This window comes from Acipenser ruthenus, chromosome 11, assembly GCF_902713425.1.
Source record: "Acipenser ruthenus chromosome 11, fAciRut3.2 maternal haplotype, whole genome shotgun sequence".
NCBI classification, from domain to species: domain Eukaryota; kingdom Metazoa; phylum Chordata; class Actinopteri; order Acipenseriformes; family Acipenseridae; genus Acipenser; species Acipenser ruthenus.
This window is the reverse complement of record NC_081199.1, coordinates 12,139,371-12,159,427: the sequence shown is the minus strand read 5'-3', so window position 1 is coordinate 12,159,427 and position 20,057 is coordinate 12,139,371. Positions and strand designations below refer to the sequence as shown.

Sequence of the window (20,057 nt, the reverse complement as noted above, 5' to 3'; positions counted from 1 at the left end):
CATGTATTGATTTTGTGTAACTGTTACTTGATTAAGATGAATGCTTTACTGAAATATTTAATAAAACCTCTTCTACAGTATGTACTGCCGTATCAACAATACCCCTCACATGAAATCTATATGACGAGATACAATACAGCCTCATGAGTCATATGCATGCTGTCATTTTTAATTACAATGGCATTGTGTGTCTGATAGTCTCAACCGCCAGTACGTGTTAAATGTGTAGTAAAATCATATTTGGTTTGGATTTGTTGTGCAAATCCATTAATTATTTATTAGGTCTCAAATGTGCAGTTTTGAAATAAACACATGCTTCTTATAGATCCATTTGTATGTAAAAACATGATATCCGGTACAGCACTGGATAATAAAAATCTGTTTTCAAGCCATGCTTTCAGGTAGTGTGGCAGGGTTACCAGAAGGTAAAATTGTACCAACAGCTTCTTTCCTGCCAGTGACCAGCCAGCTGCCTCCCCTAATGACTTCCATACCTTCATCCAGTAACACACTTTACCCCAGTAGATACTGCGTTGGTTAAATGACCTAGGAAGTGAAGATGTAACAGATTTCACAAGAGTATGGCATGGAGATGTTCTTTACCTAATGTATTACCAGATATGGAAAAAAAATATTACAAAATACAATGTGTTTCTTTCAAAACTACACATTTGAGATCTATTTAGGGCAGCAGTATGGAGTAGTGGTTAGGGCTCTGGACTCTTGACCGGAGGATCGTGGGTTCAATCCCAGGTGGGAGACACTGCTGCTGTACCCTTGAGCAAGGTACTTTACCTAGATTGCTTCAGTAAAAACCCAACTGTATAAATGGGTAATTGTATGTAAAAATAATGTGATATCTTGTAACAATTGTAAGTCGCCCTGGGTAAGGGCGTCTGCTAAGAAATAAATAATAATAATAATAATAATAATAATAATAATAATATTTAGCTAATGGAAGTGCAAAACCAGGAAGATTAATGGAATTTTTTAATTATCTGTAAAGAAGAGGAATGAATAGGACAGCTCGATTCCAAGTTTAACTAAAACATGTTTTATTCACATTGAAACAACAAAACCAGTAACATGTATAGGAGGAGCTGGGTGAACTGGCCTATCCCCTGTCCTTCACACGGGCCCAATTCCAGAGCACACTGGAACCAGACAATAAATAACAAGGATATATTTCATCTGTATTTTATACAAAGTAAGAAATCTACAAGTAACTGGTCTTCTGAAAAACAAAAATACAAACTTTCTTCTGCTGAACCAAAAATGATACAAACTTTCTGTTGAAATAAAACCCCAGGTAACAGGACAGCTGGGGGAGGGGAGATGGGCGGGGCCTGTGTTGAATCCGGTACATGATTGGATCTCAGTTGAAAGGCATTTAGAATGACCAATCTGTAAGGAAAGGTGTTTAGTGATACCATGAACTTATAGCCTGCATCATAGTGTTTGCGGTTGTGTATGTGTGTGTAGCTCTGATGTTTTTTCCACAATAGCAAATTTAAACAATTTGGCTACGGCCTTCTTCAGCGTCAGTTGGACTGCTTGTCTTTCTTACAAACTTGCTGGATCATGTTTTAACTGGCACAACAAATACTTGACTGGCTCTGTGTACGAGGAGTGACTCAGACACAGTTTGAGCAGGAGAGCAGACAGCTCTTGTATGGGGACACTCTCCCTCTATTCCAAACACCCCCAGCAGGTGGCGGTACGGCACTTTCTCAGGACAGAGTGATGCGATATATCCCAGATGCTGCTGTATTTTTCTTTTTGAAAGAAAAGAAAACAATCCTGCCATTCACAGCGCAGGCATCAGCTGTTGTAGGGTATTGTGAATAATAACTGTAATGTTCTTTTCTATTAAAAAGAACGAGCCACAGAAAGGAGGTCAGTTTTGGTTGCACAGCCCCTCTGTCACATTGTGCAACGAGGGACAATGGCACTGGGATCCTGATAGAAATAGCAACGGGATACTAATGTTTTTGGCACTGGTAACTAAACTACACTAACCTGGTAATAGAAGCCCCACCCCCCCACCCCGCTCCATTTGGTTGGACGGCTCCTCCTGAGATGGAGTGGCCCAACACCTGACTGCTCATAGTGAGAGTGGCACACAATGCTGCTGAAGAAACACCTTCAATACACACGCTCCTTTTCAACCTTTATTTTTCAGGGGCTCACACAATACTGTAAGAAACTGTAATCACTAGCCTGTTGGAGTCATTTATTTTTGAGCATGATTGAAACATCACAGAACCTGTTAACTGGCACTAGGTTGTGGGGAGTTTGCTGCTTAAGAGAGTCATGTTCAATGGCTGACGAAATGCAGCCAGGGCGGAGACATCCAAGATAAGGAAAATCACAGCAAGTGAAACAGGTTTCAATCATACCTGATGCTTTCCTATTGTTGACTGTGGATACCAATATCTCCACCCCACTCAATCACGGCGTGTCATCAGCTCCGCTGGTCATAAACTGAAAGTGGTGAAACCTGTTGTATAATTCACAGGTGTACTGGTGTTCCAATGCAGAACCCCAGTTAAACACCTACCCTTTATTTCCAGCATTTTGTGAACCCCTGAAAAATAACTGTTGAAAAGCAGCAAGTGTATCCATGAATATACCCAGTGACACTACAGATCAGTTTCTGTAATGGTTTATTATTAGTTAACCAAAACCACTGTTGCTGTCGATCCCAGGGCTAATACACACAGCTTCACAGAGCTATCTCAGAGCTAACTCGCCACTGAAAAAACACAGAAGTGCTAGCATAGAGCTTGTCATAATGTTGGTTGATTAATACTGTAGTGATTCAAGATTGAACTTTATTTGTGTGCCTACAGAAAAGTGTGCAGAAAATGATGAGTTAGAGATTGTGTGGTTCATTATTACTTAAAATACAGTGTAGATTATGTATTTTTATTGATTGATTTGTTTAGGCTAGGAACACTACAACTCTTTCTTTCACCCTTCTGAGTAGCTAGAACCAAAATGACCACAACCATGTGTAACGGGCAGTGGTGTGTGTGATGCCGTTACCAATACGGACCCCTGCCAGTGCGGTTACAAACTATATAACCACAAATGCACATGAGCCTGGCTCTTTTGCATAGTGGTTAAGTCACTCGCTTGTGGTGTGGGCCATTAAGCGCCCATCCTCCACTCTGATACACATACAACGACTGGACTATCATAGGGCTGCTCTGCGTCTCCCACACTTGAGTGCAGAAAACAGCATCCGCATTGGGAGAACTTGTCGAATAGCATGTTGATAAAATAAACAGAAATCACACAGGCAACCAGGACCCAGCATGGCTGCATGAACAGCTTGATTCCCTGTGAAAGCTACAGCGATGATGGAGCACCACTGTGCAGGTGATCTCAGTCCTTGTCTCTCCACCGTCACACAGACTGTCCAGGACTGCTTCAGGATCCATATCACTTTCTATTTTGGTATAGAGGTCCGGATGTGATATTTTTCTCAAACAAATTCAGAAAGTTCCTTGGCAATACCAGAATGGTGTGAGCAGGCCTCTACCACACAGCGGTTTCGCTCATTTCCTGGCCTGGGTGGGACAGAGGGGCATTGTAGCCCGAGAAGGGTGGGCTGGGGCCCCCGCTGAACACCTCCCCAGGGATGGGGTGCAGGGGCCCGGGGAGGCCCGGCTCGGGGCTAGGGGTGTCTGGGTGTGAGATCATGTCCGTGTACCTTTGGTTTTCTGAGGGGTGGTGCCCTGAGAGAGGGCCCTCCAGCTGGCCAGGTCCTGATCCGGGAAGGTAGTTGGGGTCGGCTGGGGACTGAGCCTGCGAGGAGGGAGGGCCGTGAGGGAAGTAGTCGTAGTTTCCAGGAGGCCCGTAGTAATCTCCTTGGTATTCTGAAAAGAGGAAACAAGGTTTTGTTCAAAATGTTTGTCGTCCAGGATAAGAAATTAAAAAATGAAACCTCCAACCAATTGAAAAAAATGTAACTTGATCATGTGTATCTAAAAACCCTCTAAAAACATCCTTTACTGTTAATTTCAAAGTTTGAAAGATGATTAACTTCTTATTTGTTTTATAATATAATTTATTTGTACAGTTTTTTATAAAAATATAAATGAATCCTTGGTTGTCCAGAATGCAGGAGTAACAGTTGACATTTGTTTTAACCTTTTGCTGCCTGTGTCCAAAATACTTGAAATTGAGAAAATAGGCATTAAATAGATATGGGAACATACCCAGGGCTTTAAAGGGTTAAAGGCAGTCATGAATGTCAATCTACAAGCTGTAGTTATTTATTAAAGAGCAAATCGTTTCACTTTTTACGATGTTTGCAGTGGTTCTTGCTACAGTTACTCAAATCTTTTATTTTTCCAAAGCCAGTGTTAAGGTGCCTTTATCAGAGTTCAAGAGTTCTAGTTACCAGCCATAGATACCTGCAGCTTAAGCTAGATCAGTCAAAGTGGATTTTAATAATTAAAAGCCAGCGCTATCTAGTGATCAGCCACTTTGGCACAACTGTGTCGTGCTGGCAATGCACAGCGGTGCTCTAGGTGGTGCTGGCACTTCCTAACATAAGGACACCATGGCGAGCTGAGCTCATAATCAAAGCAACACAGGATTATCCAAAAATTTAAAAAAATGTGTAATTACAATAAGAACTACTTAGAACAATCATAAAAATGTAAGGGTTCAGTAAAAAAAATACAAAGAGGTCATTTGAAGCAATACCTGTTGGAGGATGCAGAGCGAAGTGTACAAGATAGAAACATGTAAAAGATAGCAATGAAGCACAGACTGCTCTGTGATCAATGGAGGAGTGTGTGTGCATGCTTGTGTCTGTGTGCATATAAAGATAGGGTGTCAAGGTGACCGGGTGAAAAAGATTTCAAATACGCATCATTATCATGTGTACAGGTTCCCCCACGCAGGCAGAGAGCTGGTATTGAGGCCTTTTCCCTACCGTGTGTAACTGAAGAGGAGAGCTGAAGCTGCTTATGGGTGGTGTAAACACGACAGTGACATGTTTCTACTGTGCTTGTCTGAATGGCAACCCAGCTGGAAAGAATGGGGCTTGTTTGAGAAAGGTTTGCATACTCAAATGTCATCAGTCTGGGCAATCTATTTATTAATGTATTTTAATGGACGATATTTATTATTTAAATATATGTGTGTGTGTGTATGTGTGTGTACTGAGAAAGTGCATGGGTTTGATCATCCATTAATAAGAGACCATTTTAATTTCCATATTTAAAATGGTTTAATAAATGATCAAACATTGGTTGTAAAAATTGCTTTAATAATGCCCTAAACTAAGGAACGTCAGTTATACCAATATAAACGCCATTATTCAATGAGCCCCTAGTGGCCATGTGGGTAATTTCAGGTAAGTGTTCATTAAGCGTTCAAAAACAATACTGTACATTACCCGCCACATCTACACGTTTATAGGACACATACCTTTCATGGCTCATAATACAGTAAAAACAATGAAGATACTGTCTTTCTCTAACACGGAATTGCATTTCAATAGTAGCCTGTGGAGATTCGTGATAAGCACTTGCAAAATGATAATACCTTTTTACGTGGTGCTAATGTAGAGGCTAATATTTTTCATTATTTCAATGGGCATTAACAGGTGTGTGTGTATGTGTGTGCGTGTGCGTGTGTGTGTGTGTGTGTGCGTGTGTGTGTGCGTGCGTGTGTGTGTGTGTGCGTGCAGGTGTATGTGTGTGTGTGTGTGTGTGTGTGTGTTTGGGGGGGGGGGGGGGGGTGTCTATGAGAGCCCCTAGCTTTTGAAAGTGACCTTCCATATGCTGGAAGAGCTTGGAGGTAATTGGAACAAATGCTGTTTCAACGCGTTACAAAGAGCTGCAGCTGGATCTTTGTTCGCGGAAAATAGAAGGGGGACAGAAAAAGAGAGAGGGGGAGGGGAGGGAAGGGGAATGGTGGTGGTGTGGGGGGAGGGGGTCGTATAGGGCTTATGCTCAGAAAAGACGGCTTCATAACAATGTTTTTTTTTTGTTTTGTTTTTGTTATTTGCATTTGCTTTACAGCAGGGTGTGAGATTTTGCCGGGGCTGGAACGGAATCTCTCACAGAGGGATTAAAGCAGGTCTGACAGAGAGGGAGTGAATTTTGAACAGGGGCTCAAGCAGATGCCGCAGGAAAGCTGTCAAAGTCATAGCAACCGGCCTTAGCAATCGACAGGAGCAACAGCCCGTCCAGAGTTTGCAAGAGGAAAGCATTCAAAACTAATTCTACAACGCCCGCAGTAAGTGACAAGAATCCTCCATGGAGGGAATTTCAGCTCCGGTCGCTTACCAGGAATTCCACCGCACCGACCCCCCTCTTTAGTCGACGTTCCTTATTTTTCTGACAACCATTGCCCACTTAAAATGAAAACAGATTCCCCCTCACAAATGAGCAATAATGAAAGCAAATATCAAACGAATGTGTCATAATAAAGTTAAAGGCCATCAATTAAACATGGCCGGTCACGCCCAAAGCTCGTTACCAATTACAGCAACCTACATTTTTCTGTCACTCGGCTACAAAGTGTGATTAAGCTGAGTTCTTTTAAATTATGATGGCTGTGGAGTTGTCCGTAATCATATATGATTTTGTGTTTAATAGCCGAACATTACAATAATATGTTGGTCAATAACAACAAAACAACAACAACAACAACAACAACAACAACAATAATAATAATAATAATAATAATAATAATAATAATAATAATAATAATAATAATAATAATAATAATAATAATAATAATAATAAATCCGTTAAATCGATGCATATTGAATATAGTAGGACCAAAATTGGGACATGCACAGAATTTTGTAGCAAGATTGTAAGTTCTGTAAAATGAATTTTCTGGTCATTTTAAATAATAAAACACGCTTGTTTAGAAGAACATAAAAACACAGGCACAACATGTACAAGACAGTTCCGTGTCTTACAGTTTAATGGTAAGAAATAGTTTGGATTTGTTTTCTTGCTGGTTGTCATCACAGTGTCTATAATGTTGACACTAGATTGCGCTCGCGCATGGTACTAACACTGAGAGCTTTGTTAAACTGTGCGGAAGACCACCATTTTAAGAGTTTCATCTCTATGCCGTCACGTATAAGATTTGGCACGTTTTTTTCATATTGTAAGTAACATTTTGAGATCTTCTTGTTCATGTTCTAGCACTTAGTAGTATTGAGTTTTGTTTGAAGTGAGTATCATGTTGAATAGAGCCCGATATGTGCTATCGGGTTAGCAGTGTGGAGTAGTAGTTAGGGCTCTGGACTCTTGACCAGAGGGTCGTTGGGTTCAATCCCAGGTGGGGGACACTGCTGCTGTACCCTTGAGCGAGGTGCTTTACCTAGATTGCTCTAGTAAAAAAAACCCAACTATATAAATGGGTAATTGTATGTAAATATAATGAAATATCTTGTAACAATTGTAAGTCGCCTTGGATAAGGGCGTCTGCTATGAAATAAATAATAATATCTATGGTGTAAGAGCAAAACCAATGGAACAAGACATGGGACTGCAAGAAATACATTATTGTATAATGCTTGGTTGGGGCAGGTTGTCACTTAATGTTTGGGATCAGCTGATGTGACAACCGGCCCAACAACAGCCCATATACATATAAAGAGCTATGGCCAAAGGTTTTGCATCACCTACAATTTTACGATTGAGACATAATTAAAAAACAAAAACAAACAAAAAAACTATATGAACATAATGTAGGTTTTTTATTTAACATCATGCAATCAACGAAACTACAAAATAATATCGCAAAAGTCTACCGGAAGCCATACCTGTAGTACAGTGTCAGATTTTGCAGGCTGTGTCACCAGATATGTCAATCTGATATATCTGGTTGAGCAGGTTGTCTCAGGTGAGCCACGCTTTTTGCACAGCCTAAATATCCTATTTTGAGTAAAGTTACGCCAATATTAAAATATCCCTACATGAAAGGTTACTCCTGCTTAGTTAGGAACAGAACCTCATAGAATGTAATACAAATCAGAAGACAGTAAAGAGTAAAGCGTGTGACAGCCATGCCCGGTCTCCCCACTGCTCTCGACGGTCCCAGGGGGATTTTATAAACACGCCTTTCAACTCATTACAGCAAAGGTACTCAACCTAAAACCTACCACATGCATCCGAGTGCGGTTATAATGTGTATCTAACTCGGCAATACATATCATAACATGAATTATTTGTACTGAGCAACGTAGGGACTCCTGAAAACGGCACGTTCTATCAAATGAGCCACAGCCCCGATTGATCTGTCCTCATAGCCAAGCGCTATGGGGTTACGTTATAGTCTATATACAGAGTGGTGTTTATGTAGTCGCCTACCGTGGCATACAAATATTATATCGAGTAACGTGTTCCAAAAAGGACAGCACAGTTATTAAATAGCAAAGGTTTGTGTTTGATATAAGACTGAGAATTATATTTTGCACTACTCCAAAGAGCATGGTTTTTGGTGATATGGAAATACAATTATTCATTTTTAAAATAAACAGGGGTATTTTAATGCCAACGCGGTTTTCTATAACTACTGCAAATATTCATTTTTCTTTTTTTTTTAAAAAAGTTGCTTTTAACACAAATTTTGTAGGAACGGATTGCATACAGTCATCACCCCAGACTCTGGAGTGAAACCAATAACACCGCTTGATTGTTCACCAAGCGGAACTGCGGGAAAGCCAATAGAAACCAACGGGGATGCCATTATGAAAAGTGTAGAGGGGGCAGGCAAGCCACCCGATCCACGAAACGCCCCTTCTGAAGCCGTCAATTCTTCTCACTATCAAAGCTGTTCACTAGTGTGGGGGATCCCGTGATTCAAACAGTCTCCATAGTGAATCATTTTGGAAGGCGAATCATCGGTTTCTCTTCCCTTCAAGAAATCCCTGCCAGTTTCATGACATACACACGTTTTTCCAAATTGTATGTGGTATTGCCTATATTGAAGATAAGTTGTTTGTGTAGCACGTTATGTAAGAGAGTGTTTCTGATGCAGTACCTCCGTAGTAGTTATAAGGCCCGGACGCCATAATTTCGGATTCATCAAGCCGCGAGCCCAGCGGCCTCATGCGCCGCGGGCTCCTGAAGAAGGCGTGCCTCCGTGCCCCCAGCGCGCTCAGCTGTTTCATTCGCCTCTCTTTGGACCGCCGGTTTTGGAACCACACCTGCAACAAAAACAAGATAACATCAGACATGAAAGCAAATACATTTATGTAGTAATCAGTTAAGCGTTATTATTATTATTATTATTATTATTATTATTATTATTATTATTATTATTATTATTATTATTCAGTACAATTTTGTGTCTCTCCAAACCTTCATTCAATTCCTTTCCTAAAATACAGAATCCAGATTGACACCATAATATAGAGGTCACGCACGACATTGCCCATGCCGATAACTCCAGCAGCTGGAACACACATTGACGTGTTTCAGTGGGTACATGCACAAATGGAGATCAATCAAATGCATTTATACATGTGAACAACAATTGATCAAATTGAGAAATGGATAAAGACTTTAAATTGGCATTTTTCTAGGACCAGCTTCAGCAGCTTTTTAAACTTCAATCTCATGAACCGGCATGGCTATATGAAAGCGGGAAAATAACAGCTCTGGTCAGGGTATAGTACAGGATAAATGACATAATGGGAGATACTAGTAGTAATATTACTACTGATACTATTGACAGCTTATGATATCCATTGAGACAGGTAAAAGGGAAATGTATTAAGTAGGCCTATACCACAATTATCCAGCTGCCTCCCTCTTCCCCAAATAAACCAATAAATGATGTTGACCTTATATTCCGCCGAAAGGGTTTTAAACCAGTGCCATTTTATTATCGGTTCTAAACTGGAGAAAGGATCTAGCACCTGGGTTTCTGGACATTTTGAAGGGTATATCTGTTTAAACATCTTATGTAGAGAGAACAGCAGTATCCTGGTTCACAGCCAGTGATTAAGTGAACCGCTATGTCTTTGCATTTTGAGTAAAACTCCAACTTACCAGAAATTAAGTATTTTGTTGAAAGTTGCCACATGCCAACCTCTTAAATGTCCTGTTAATTTTATTTTATTTAGAACAGGACTGTCTCCAGTAAAATCAAATACAAAAAGGAATGTATAAATTGTCAGTAAACTAAAATCAACAAAGCTCCGGAAGTTAAACAATTTGCGACGTCAATAAAATGGAAGCGACGTAAAATGTTATAAGTGCGTGTGTTTGTTAACATGTTCTTTATGATTTGCAAGATGAGCTTTTACCTCTATAGTAGGCCTTAGTTCAATACAATCACAAACCGTTATCCGTTTAAAAGTTGTTTTAATGTCTGCAGTAAAGTTTTTGTTGTAAATAAAGGTTGAAATAAAGGCTTACAATGAATTCGCAAGAAAGCCTAGCGTATAGCGTCCCGCTGTGTGAACCGAATATGCCACACTCTGAGACCAAAGCGATTTCGTGTAAAATCGATGTATTTATGTGACCCTTGTGGATAGCCAACTGTCAATACCTTTAGATTTATTTAGTAAACAATCCCAAAGTGTTCATTTATGCTACGCAGTGTGGAGATTGAATCAGACAACTCGATAAATCTTCCTTGGAGTTTTAGCACCATAGTGTTGGACAGCTCCTCGGCTGTGCTGCTGAAACCCCCTTCCCGGCTGAACGAGTCCTACTCAACAACAGTGAGCAGCGCGCCTAATTCAACTTTATAGCTGACATATATTAATGTAAAAAAGGGAAAACATTAAAAATGCATTTTCTAGATTGAAGAAATATTGGAAACATGCCAATACGTTCCAAATATGGATTTTGAACAAACTCCATTGCATGAAATCATATTTTCCTAAATGCTTTTGTTAGCTAAGACGTGAGCTTAACTGGGCCTAAGGACACTTTAGGAATTCGTAATTAGAAAACACATCACTGCTGGCAAACACACGAGGCGTGTTTTCATGATGACACAACTTGGTGTGAAGGGTGCTATATGAAATTAAAGCTTTTTGAAAAATGATTACGGTTTTATAGGAAGCCATTAAGGTGAACCAATCCTTTAAATACAGGCATGTATAAAAATGATTCATATTTTGTTGACTAGATTTTAGCGTATTTTTTAAAGTAGAATATCTATTACACAGGAATGAAATGTACTTTGTTAGGAAGCAGGAATCTACATCTGGGTAGAAAGGGAATATAAAAAGTGGCAGCCTCACATGCTTTTAATATACACGATACAGAAGAGGCCTCATCGTCTAGCCTATCGGATATTTATTTTTTAGAGCACCGAGAATAAGTAGCCTTAACAAGTTAAAATTGACCGAATTTCCACCAAAAACCAAAGCTAAAACTAGCAATGTATTTTTATTTTTATTTTCAATCGACACTTTCATTTAAAGCCCGTATACGGTACAGTTCACCTCTAGGCATGGACGTTGTTTAAAGGGTCTTCTTTCTTAATGTTTTGCCAGTTTCCTTTCTTTAATAACAACGACACGCCTTGTGTGTTTGCCACGGTCACGTGTGATTGATAAAGTAACGAGTTCCTGTTGACATTGTGACAAATGATGCATACACAGTTTTGTTGATCACGGACTCTCATTGCAAATTAAATGGGCATGGTTTCAAAATGCATACCACCAATAACCCAAAAGGGACATCTTTATTGTTTACACCTTATAATAAGAGTGTCTTAATTACACTGTCCCAACACAGTAGTCACACCCATTGTTCAGTAGTTACAATGCGTAATTACAAAATTACAATATAGTCCGTTTGTATACAGTATTTACACATGGTTGAGCGCGCTCCATATAATTACTACCAGTGTTTAATTTGTAAAGAAAGCGGTGCTAGGGCGCAAGCAATGATAATAATACCGTTCTTAAGTTTATTTGTAAGAGTATTGTACGTACTAGTGTTAGATTTTATAATCACTTATTCTATATCATATACAAAGTAGTAGTATGTGCATAAACATATTGCAAAAAAAATCAATTTAATGTAGATAGTTGTTAGCTTGGTTTGTTCATTTATTCATTGAAAAAAAAAGCAAGAGAGAACCAGGCCGTTATTATTGTTTATTCTTAGGGTAATGTTCCTGCGTGGAGGTAGGGGTGCAGGCAGGCATGAACACGTTCAACACCAACCCTAAATAAAATGTTGTTCCTGTTATTAAACCAAGGGCGTAGGTTTGGTTTGAACATTGGTGGGGACACATTTTTTTAGGGGGGTGGAGTCAGGGGGGTCCGGGGGCATGCCACCCCGGGAAGAAATTTTTTAGGAGACAGTTGTTAAACGGTCACTTCTGGTGGCTTAAATGAATGCTCGACATGAATCGAGGACAATTTGATTGACTGGTATACACTCAAAACACTATGATAAAGTGGCCCTGGAAACATACTGGACACTCTGGAAACACAGAACTCTTTTCAAGGAGGGGCTACAGTGAAGCCATGGATATTGCTTGTACCAGCTGTCTTGAGAACGCAGGACCTTATTTGACAATCTCTGTACTTCTACATACTTAGGGTCAGGTTGGTTTGGCTTGTTTTCAACAATGTCCATAAAATGGACATCTTCGCTGCTACACTGATCTTCACTGGAACCGTCACTGCCACTCTCACTGTCACTGCTACTGTTACTGCTGCTGTCTACATCCTTCCTAGCATGCAACCCTATTGCTCTGCCTGCCTCTCCTGTGTCTGTGCTGCTGCTCACATCTGGTTGCATTGCTTCATTCACCTGATAAAATGATAAATTGATGCATGCTGTTTAGAGAGAAAGTATGACTCTGCTAACTTCATTAGTAAATTATTTTTTCATTTGCTATGAGAATCATTTTCAATTGTGTTTATTACTTTAACGACATCTTCCATCCTACTAACACTTTGACTTTTTGTAAAACACGTCCTTATGTCCATCTTTATTTTTTTGGCTGCCATTCTGCTTTAGTCACCTAAAGCCAAATTGAAGTGATTAGCTAACGTTAGTTGGTTGACGATATCAAAACATGCTCATGCACACTCACACTCTCTCTCTCACACACACATAATGATTTAGCTGTGAAACAAGCTAGCTAGCCACCAAGGATGTGGGGTTAGCAGCTAGCAATGGGTCGCTAACGTAATAAACCTACTTACCTACCCATTAGGTAGGTCGGTAGGTTTATTCTGTCAAACTATGTTGCTGACGAGCTGACAATACCTTCAGCCCCGGCACCTGGCTTTCATTCAGTCAGTGGCTCACACTCATATCAGACTGACCGGCAAGCGGCAGCTTCAGATGAGCGTCTTTCAAGAGTCCAGTCAGCGGTTCTCAACCTTTTTTCACTCACGCCCCACTGAAATTTATTTTTATATCTGCCCCCATCCCCCTTTTTTAATTTGACTTTTTAACATTTTTTTTATTATTACTGACTATATAGTGCGTTTATTTAGCCTCCTGGATAGCCACACTGTCCATTCAATCAAATACATATATACTGTTCGTGTTCGCTTTTTACACACGATACAAAAAGTATCAAGCAAGGAGTAAGTTAGTTACAAAGGGAGGAAGGAGTTGGACAGAAATAAAGTGACAACGCATTAACCAACAAACTAAATATCGAATGAAGTGATTATATGTATTCTTATTTTTTAAGTAAATGTGAAAATTGTGGCACAATATACAGTTTAAGAATGACTAGATTTTTTTAAATTTTATTTTAAACTCCGAAAATTACCTTTCACTCCCGAGTCCTTGTGCACTTTCGCGCCTCAATAAAAACAACACCAGACTGCTTGGTCCCTGACGTCAGCCGCGCACTGAGTCCGTGTTACAGTGATGCATTATGGAATTTGTAGTTGTATTGTCTGCTGATTGCAACCCCAAACCCCACCAAACACCCACAAATCCCAGGGTACCATTCTTTTTAAAGCTACATGTATCTCTTTCTCTCTTTAATAACTCGCTGCACTCAAAGGGTCGAAATCGGGAGTATCGTTTGCCACGTCAGTGTTATTATTACTAGTACGTTATTATTCAAACGTTCACCGCGCCCCGGTTGAGAACCTAGTGCCTAAGCCAATCAAATTAGGCGGTTTTTTTTTTTGAAGACTGGAGGAGCAACGAGGGGATCTAGAGTTAACCCTTTGTGGAGCCGAGCGGATAAAACGACTTGACAAAAGACGTTTCAGATTTTAAATTATTGGTAGGGACAATTCAACTGTCCCTTGACATTGGTAGGGACATGTCCCTACCGTCCCTAGCTAAATCTACGCCGGTGTATTAAACAGTAGTAATGATCGGAAGCAGTGGTATTTAAAAATAACAGAAGCCAGCTTTCACTTTAGTGAAGTAGGCTACAACATTTTTTTTTCATTAAAAACGTGTTTATTGAAATTAATGCTCAGCTTTCATATCGAAGCGTGTTGTGTATTACTCATTCAATCAAACAAGTAGTGTAGGAATTTGCTTGTATCGTTCAAGACGTTTTCCAAATCAAGTAAGCTTATTTGTGTATAAACAACGACAACAGAGTCGCAGTCCTTCTTTCGCAGCAAGTTTAATCTTTATGGCACGTAGCTGAAATGGTAAGTAAAAAATGCCACTGGCAGCTAACTGTCTCTGTTTAGCGCACGTAAGTTGGGAATTTTAAGAAAACTAATTTGAGAGCAAAATATTTTTGGACTTTTTTTAACTTCCATAGGCGAAGAGGTGACGGGGCTATGCCTCGTCAAGCCTAGAGGTGCCAGGGCTAAGCCCCGGCAAGCACCGGCACAAATTAACCACTGATTACAACGTAATTGTGTAATTAAGGTGTAGTTCGAGACACTTATTGCAAAGTTTATCATTCTGCAGTGTATACTGTCCTATATTCATATTTACAGTGCAGGCACAGCACTGATGGCAGCTGTGTTGGTTCCCATACCTGGATGACTCTCATGTTGAGGCCGGTCTCCTGTGCCAGTTGCTCCCGGATGTGTCTGGTAGGTTTGGGGGTGGCTGTAAAGGCCGCCTTCAGCGTCTCCAGCTGCTTCGCTTTAATAGTAGTCCGCGGGCCTCTCCTCTTCGTGGTCGAGTTCGTCTCCTCGTTCTCATTATTGTTTGTTTCCTTGTCTGAAGAAGTGGAATTGTCCGTTTCCTTAGTGTCTTCGTTTGTGGGGTCTTGGAGGTCTGGTGATAAACTTCTGTCTGTACACGAAGACACTGTAAACAGACGAAAAGAATGTTCCTTGTCATGGCTCGCTATATTTATTATAGGTCCTTATCCTTTCTGTGTGTAGAAACGCACAAGTGACAGTATTTTAGCCCTAGATATTGTTTTATGTCTAAACGTTGGGACGAGTATTTTCATAACCGTTTTACTTGTCTACAGTAAGTGGTCAGTTACGTACGTGGCTTTGGATAAAAAAATAAATACAGGTAGAAAACACATTTCAAAAAGTCAAACGGCGAATGTCAAAACGGACTCAAGCATGCCAGTGATATGCCGCTTCATGAGCTAGTCGTTCTGTAATCATCAAGTAATTCATACAGAGGATACCCAAAGGTCTCTCCCTCTCTGTTTAACCCCGCAGCGATATCTGGCATACCAGGGAGTCTATCAGCACTATTAAGTAAACAAGAAATCTGAAATGAAAAAATGATACTGGTAGGTAAAATAATGCATCTAAAACTACTGATTGGGCAGTTCGAATAACAGAGAATGAAACATCTAAGTAGAAATATATTGCATTTACCGAAGTAATTGAGCTGAAAAAATAAAACAGCGAAGCACAGCACAAGACTATTTATGTTGCCTGCTATATACTGTAATAAACACGTATATATCTCATTGTGTGAAACTGGTTGTGTGATAGTATATAGACTAACTGCTTTTGTTGATTTGTAACAACTTGACTGTGTGTGTGTGTGTGTGGTTTTCTTTAACATCGTTTTATGTGCTTTTTACTTTTATATTCTCTTATTTCCGAACAAAGGCGCAATGCAACTTTACCTGAATTTAAATTGACTTCCTTAATGGCGCAAGTGTTCACATAATCTTCTTTACACACAAACTTGTTTTCATCAATTATATACAATTCCTCCCCCGTGGAAAGCTGCTTGTTGCAGACCATACAGGTAAAACAGTTCAAGTGGAACACCTTGTTCCGCGCCTTCCGCACGAGGTCGCTCGGGGAGATACCCTGGAGGCAGCCGGCGCATTTCGTACCAAACCGTCTAAAAAAGAAAAACAGGGAAACACACGGTAAAGAAGGGGAAAATAAACCTCCTACCTAATTATAGACACCACCGCTACTTAATTCTGAAAATAATATGATTAAAACAATTATCTGGGCCTGATAATTATAAAATGGGAGTTGTTTTTCGCCCACTCCATGAAAATAGACCATATTAGCAAGTATCTGACAGATTAGAGCTTTTATTTTCTGTCAGCAATAAACCTGAAGAAGGCCTGGAGAGGTTTTCAATTTACATTTAAATTGTCTCTACCTTTCAGTCTGTGAGGCCGCTACACCTCTATTGTATCTGTTTTTATGAAAAAAAAAATCAATTTTTAACAGCTTTTTAGAATTCGTAACCACGATTTGATCATGGTTTTCTACTACAATATTTTTACTGAATTATTTTTAAAACAATGTGTGTGTAATATGCACTTACTCATTTAAGTTATCTGGTTTCAAATAAAGCACTTTCCTATCAAAAGAAACAAAACACATTTGGATAACATTATTTGCTGTGAAAGAAATAACAAAAATTTGGCAACATTCGACATAATCTGCAAGCACAAATAATTGATATTGTGTATTTCTTGGTGAAAGCGGATCTATGTCAAATTAATCTGGGTAGGAAAATGAATATATTTCAGTGCATTGTAAAGATATTTAGAAAAAACAAATAACACATTAATCGGTACTGCATGAGTGTTTCCTTTCCTTTTAGGCCAAAACTATTATTACAATTTTGAAGGGCCTACTACAATGATCCCGACGACAGCTGTTCACAAAATACACATTACTGGCAATCACTATGAGGTGAAACGTTTTTGATATAAAAAGATTAAGACTGCGAACGTGTCGGGTTGTAAAGTAAATTGCAGAAAATAAGGTATTCAAAATGGAATTCAGATTTAAACTCGGCAAGCAGTCTATTTCTGTTGTTTTTAAAAACACATTACACCATGTTTGTGACAGGATGTTGCTTAAAATAATAATTTGTGTTTCTATGTAAAGACTATTCTAACGTTTATAATAACATGCAGTTTAACAGGCCTCCCATGCCTGCACATAAATTGCACAGATATTAATATTTAAATAAATACGGCATTAATAATGCACAAATTAATATCCTAAGATTATTTAAAAGTGATAATCTAATGCACCGTCTGTATGTGTTTCTCACGTATGTCATTGCTTGTTTATTTAATACACGATGGACCAACGCTGCTCTCAAGTACAATCCCAACTCTAAAGAACTGAACATTTTAAAAATATACCGGTATTTAAATCCTAAATTGATCACATTTTTACAATGCGATGTTCTTTTAATTAACTTTTTTTTTTTTCAAAGACCTTGTTAACTTAATGACGTTGATTTAGTAAAGGCATTAGAGGTCATATGTCATTTGTGTCTTATATCCTGCGGGTATAATTGGCTCATCTGCTGTTTAAAAAACCATTAGAGGTGTTTAAAAGAGTTTCTCCATATTAGGAGCCATGAATGCAAACCGGACTATTAAAGAATAGTTTGAATTAGCAAGAAAGGGGGAGTGGGGGCACGACACCATGAGCCCATTCAAATGCACCGTGTGCTGGGCCGAGCAGAAAGAAAGCACCTATTCCCCGGGCATCGCCAGCACACACCCAACAGATAGGCACATTAAGACCATTATTGTTACCAAAAGGTGTATTGTAAATTCAACGGCGGGTTTACAATGCAAATGATGACCTTAATGGGTGCCTACTAACAGCACATCTCTTAATGTGCTTTACAGATGGAAACGCTTTTAAATTAAGAGTATTGGCCTTAAGCAGCAGTCCAGGGGAAAAAGTGAATTATTAGCAAAATAAATGTTTCCTTTACAGTTTCAGAAATGTATAATGTTTTATAGAGAATGGCTAATAATGGTTTATAGGACAAATAAACCAGAATATATTGCAGTTAAAGTTTATACTACGACTACTACTACTAATAATAATTTTGCTTTGCCTTAGATTTTTCCGAATATGGCAAAAAGTGGTCAGTAAATTCCCTTTTCATATCAGGAAAACAAAATAATAATAATAATAATAATAATAATAATAATAATAATAATAATAATAATAATAAACCTCCACAGCCCACAATGTAACCAATTGATGCGTTCTTAAATGTAACCAATTGATGCGTTCTTAAATGTAACCAATTTCTTTCTGAGATTTATTGTTGTGTACATTAATCACAACATTTAATGCGTCACAGCAAAGAATTTGCAAAGAAAGTCCTAACATGGTTTGAATGTGCCTACATGTTTATCTGTATATTTAGTTGATTAATACATACACAAAAAATACATTCAAAACAACGTAAATTGGACACTATGGATGTTTCACAGCGTAAATGCGTTAAAATATATAAATATAAAGCTTTACAAAGATGATAATATGTGGTTAATCTAATTAATATAACGAGATCCCGTTTGTTCTATTGGATGTTGTTGATCTATAAAACAACCAAATGGATAGAATATAATAAATGGACAAGTATCCACCAATAACCAGGTATGTATTTAGGGTATGCAGAAGCAGACGTGTAATTAAATAATTCAGAGTTACTTGGAAGCATAACCGGGTGTATGTTTGATGAAAAAATACTATATACGCAACCAAACAAAGTGCCATTAAAATGGTGATGCAGTGGCGGATGTCAAGACTAAATACAATGTCTTTGAGTCTGGTGGGCACCAGCTACAGAGTAATTTGGAAAAGTAGCCCATAGCTTCCAAATTACTCGCCTGCAAACAAAAATACCTCACCTGAAAAAGTCATTTTTGCAATAAAGCTTGCCGTCCCTGGAAAAGCATTTCTCCGTTAGGTTGCACTTGCATTCACAGCACTGGACACACTTGACGTGCCAAGCTCGGTCCAGCACGTTCAATAAAAAGCGCTCCAAGATGGGCCTCTCGCAGCCCGCACAGTGCACCATTATCCCGCTGTCCTGAAGGCAAACGAATAAACCCACTGGCCCGCTCGTCACTGCTGCTGCTGCTGCCGCCGCTGTGCCTCCTCTGTTCCGGGTTATCCGGTGCAGCCCGGTTTCTCCAAAGTGGCAAAAGTGGGGGAAATCCTCCTCGGTGTCCGATGCAAATGTGGGGTTTACTACTTCATTCTTGGTCCTTCATACTGATCCTCAGGGTTATCTTGGCGAGGCAGAGTAGATACTGTCTGCTTGATTGAAGTACTCGGTGAAGATGGAGCTGATGAATGATCCTAGTGGCTGGTTAGGCGCAGGGATTGGAAGGTACTTTTTTCGCCTCACCTCATGCACTTCCCATTTTCATCTTTGTGTACCCTGGCTTTGGTAATTCGCGCATCCTTATTCAGATTTGGTGACGTCCCAGTCCACGTCCTGGGGCCGGTGGCCAATCAGGGCTGGGTCGCTATGGAAACCCTTTAATTTATAGTACATCTAAATTGGCTCCAACATAGCGGCTGGCACAGTTGAAAAAACAACTCATCATAATGTTGAGGGTTAAGAGTTTTCAACCTTGGTGCTGGTTAGGGAAAAGTAAGTATGACCATTTCCTTATGCTTGTTTTATGTCTATGTGTTAGTGTTTGGGTGTTGTTCAATTAAACCAAGTTGCTCATAATAAACGGATTCGAACAAAACAAACGGCGGTTCTTCCTGATTGACTTACCTGGCGGTCAAGTCTATTTAGATGCAATGTAAAACTAAGAGCCATTGGCCATTAGAGGGATGATGGCTCTTCTGCATAAGTACAAAGGCAGAAAAGCCCCAGCTCTTTGTAAAGCGATATATCTGAATCAGAAAAAGGGGCAAC

At 39.5% G+C, this 20,057-nt stretch overlaps 1 protein-coding gene across 1 annotated transcript; it reads right to left on the bottom strand.

Annotated features, from left to right (window-relative positions):
* Positions 1 to 1,038: 1,038 nt before the first annotated feature.
* On the bottom strand, positions 1,039 to 19,554 carry LOC117426572 (LIM/homeobox protein Lhx5-like). Its single transcript, XM_034044275.3, has 5 exons — positions 19,030 to 19,554; positions 16,012 to 16,235; positions 14,944 to 15,221; positions 9,031 to 9,196; positions 1,039 to 3,884 (listed from the first exon to the last, which is right to left on the bottom strand). Exons 1-5 carry the CDS (start codon positions 19,197 to 19,199, stop codon positions 3,544 to 3,546), a joined length of 1,179 nt encoding a protein of 392 aa, XP_033900166.1. The 5' UTR covers positions 19,200 to 19,554; the 3' UTR covers positions 1,039 to 3,543.
* Positions 19,555 to 20,057: the final 503 nt, after the last annotated feature.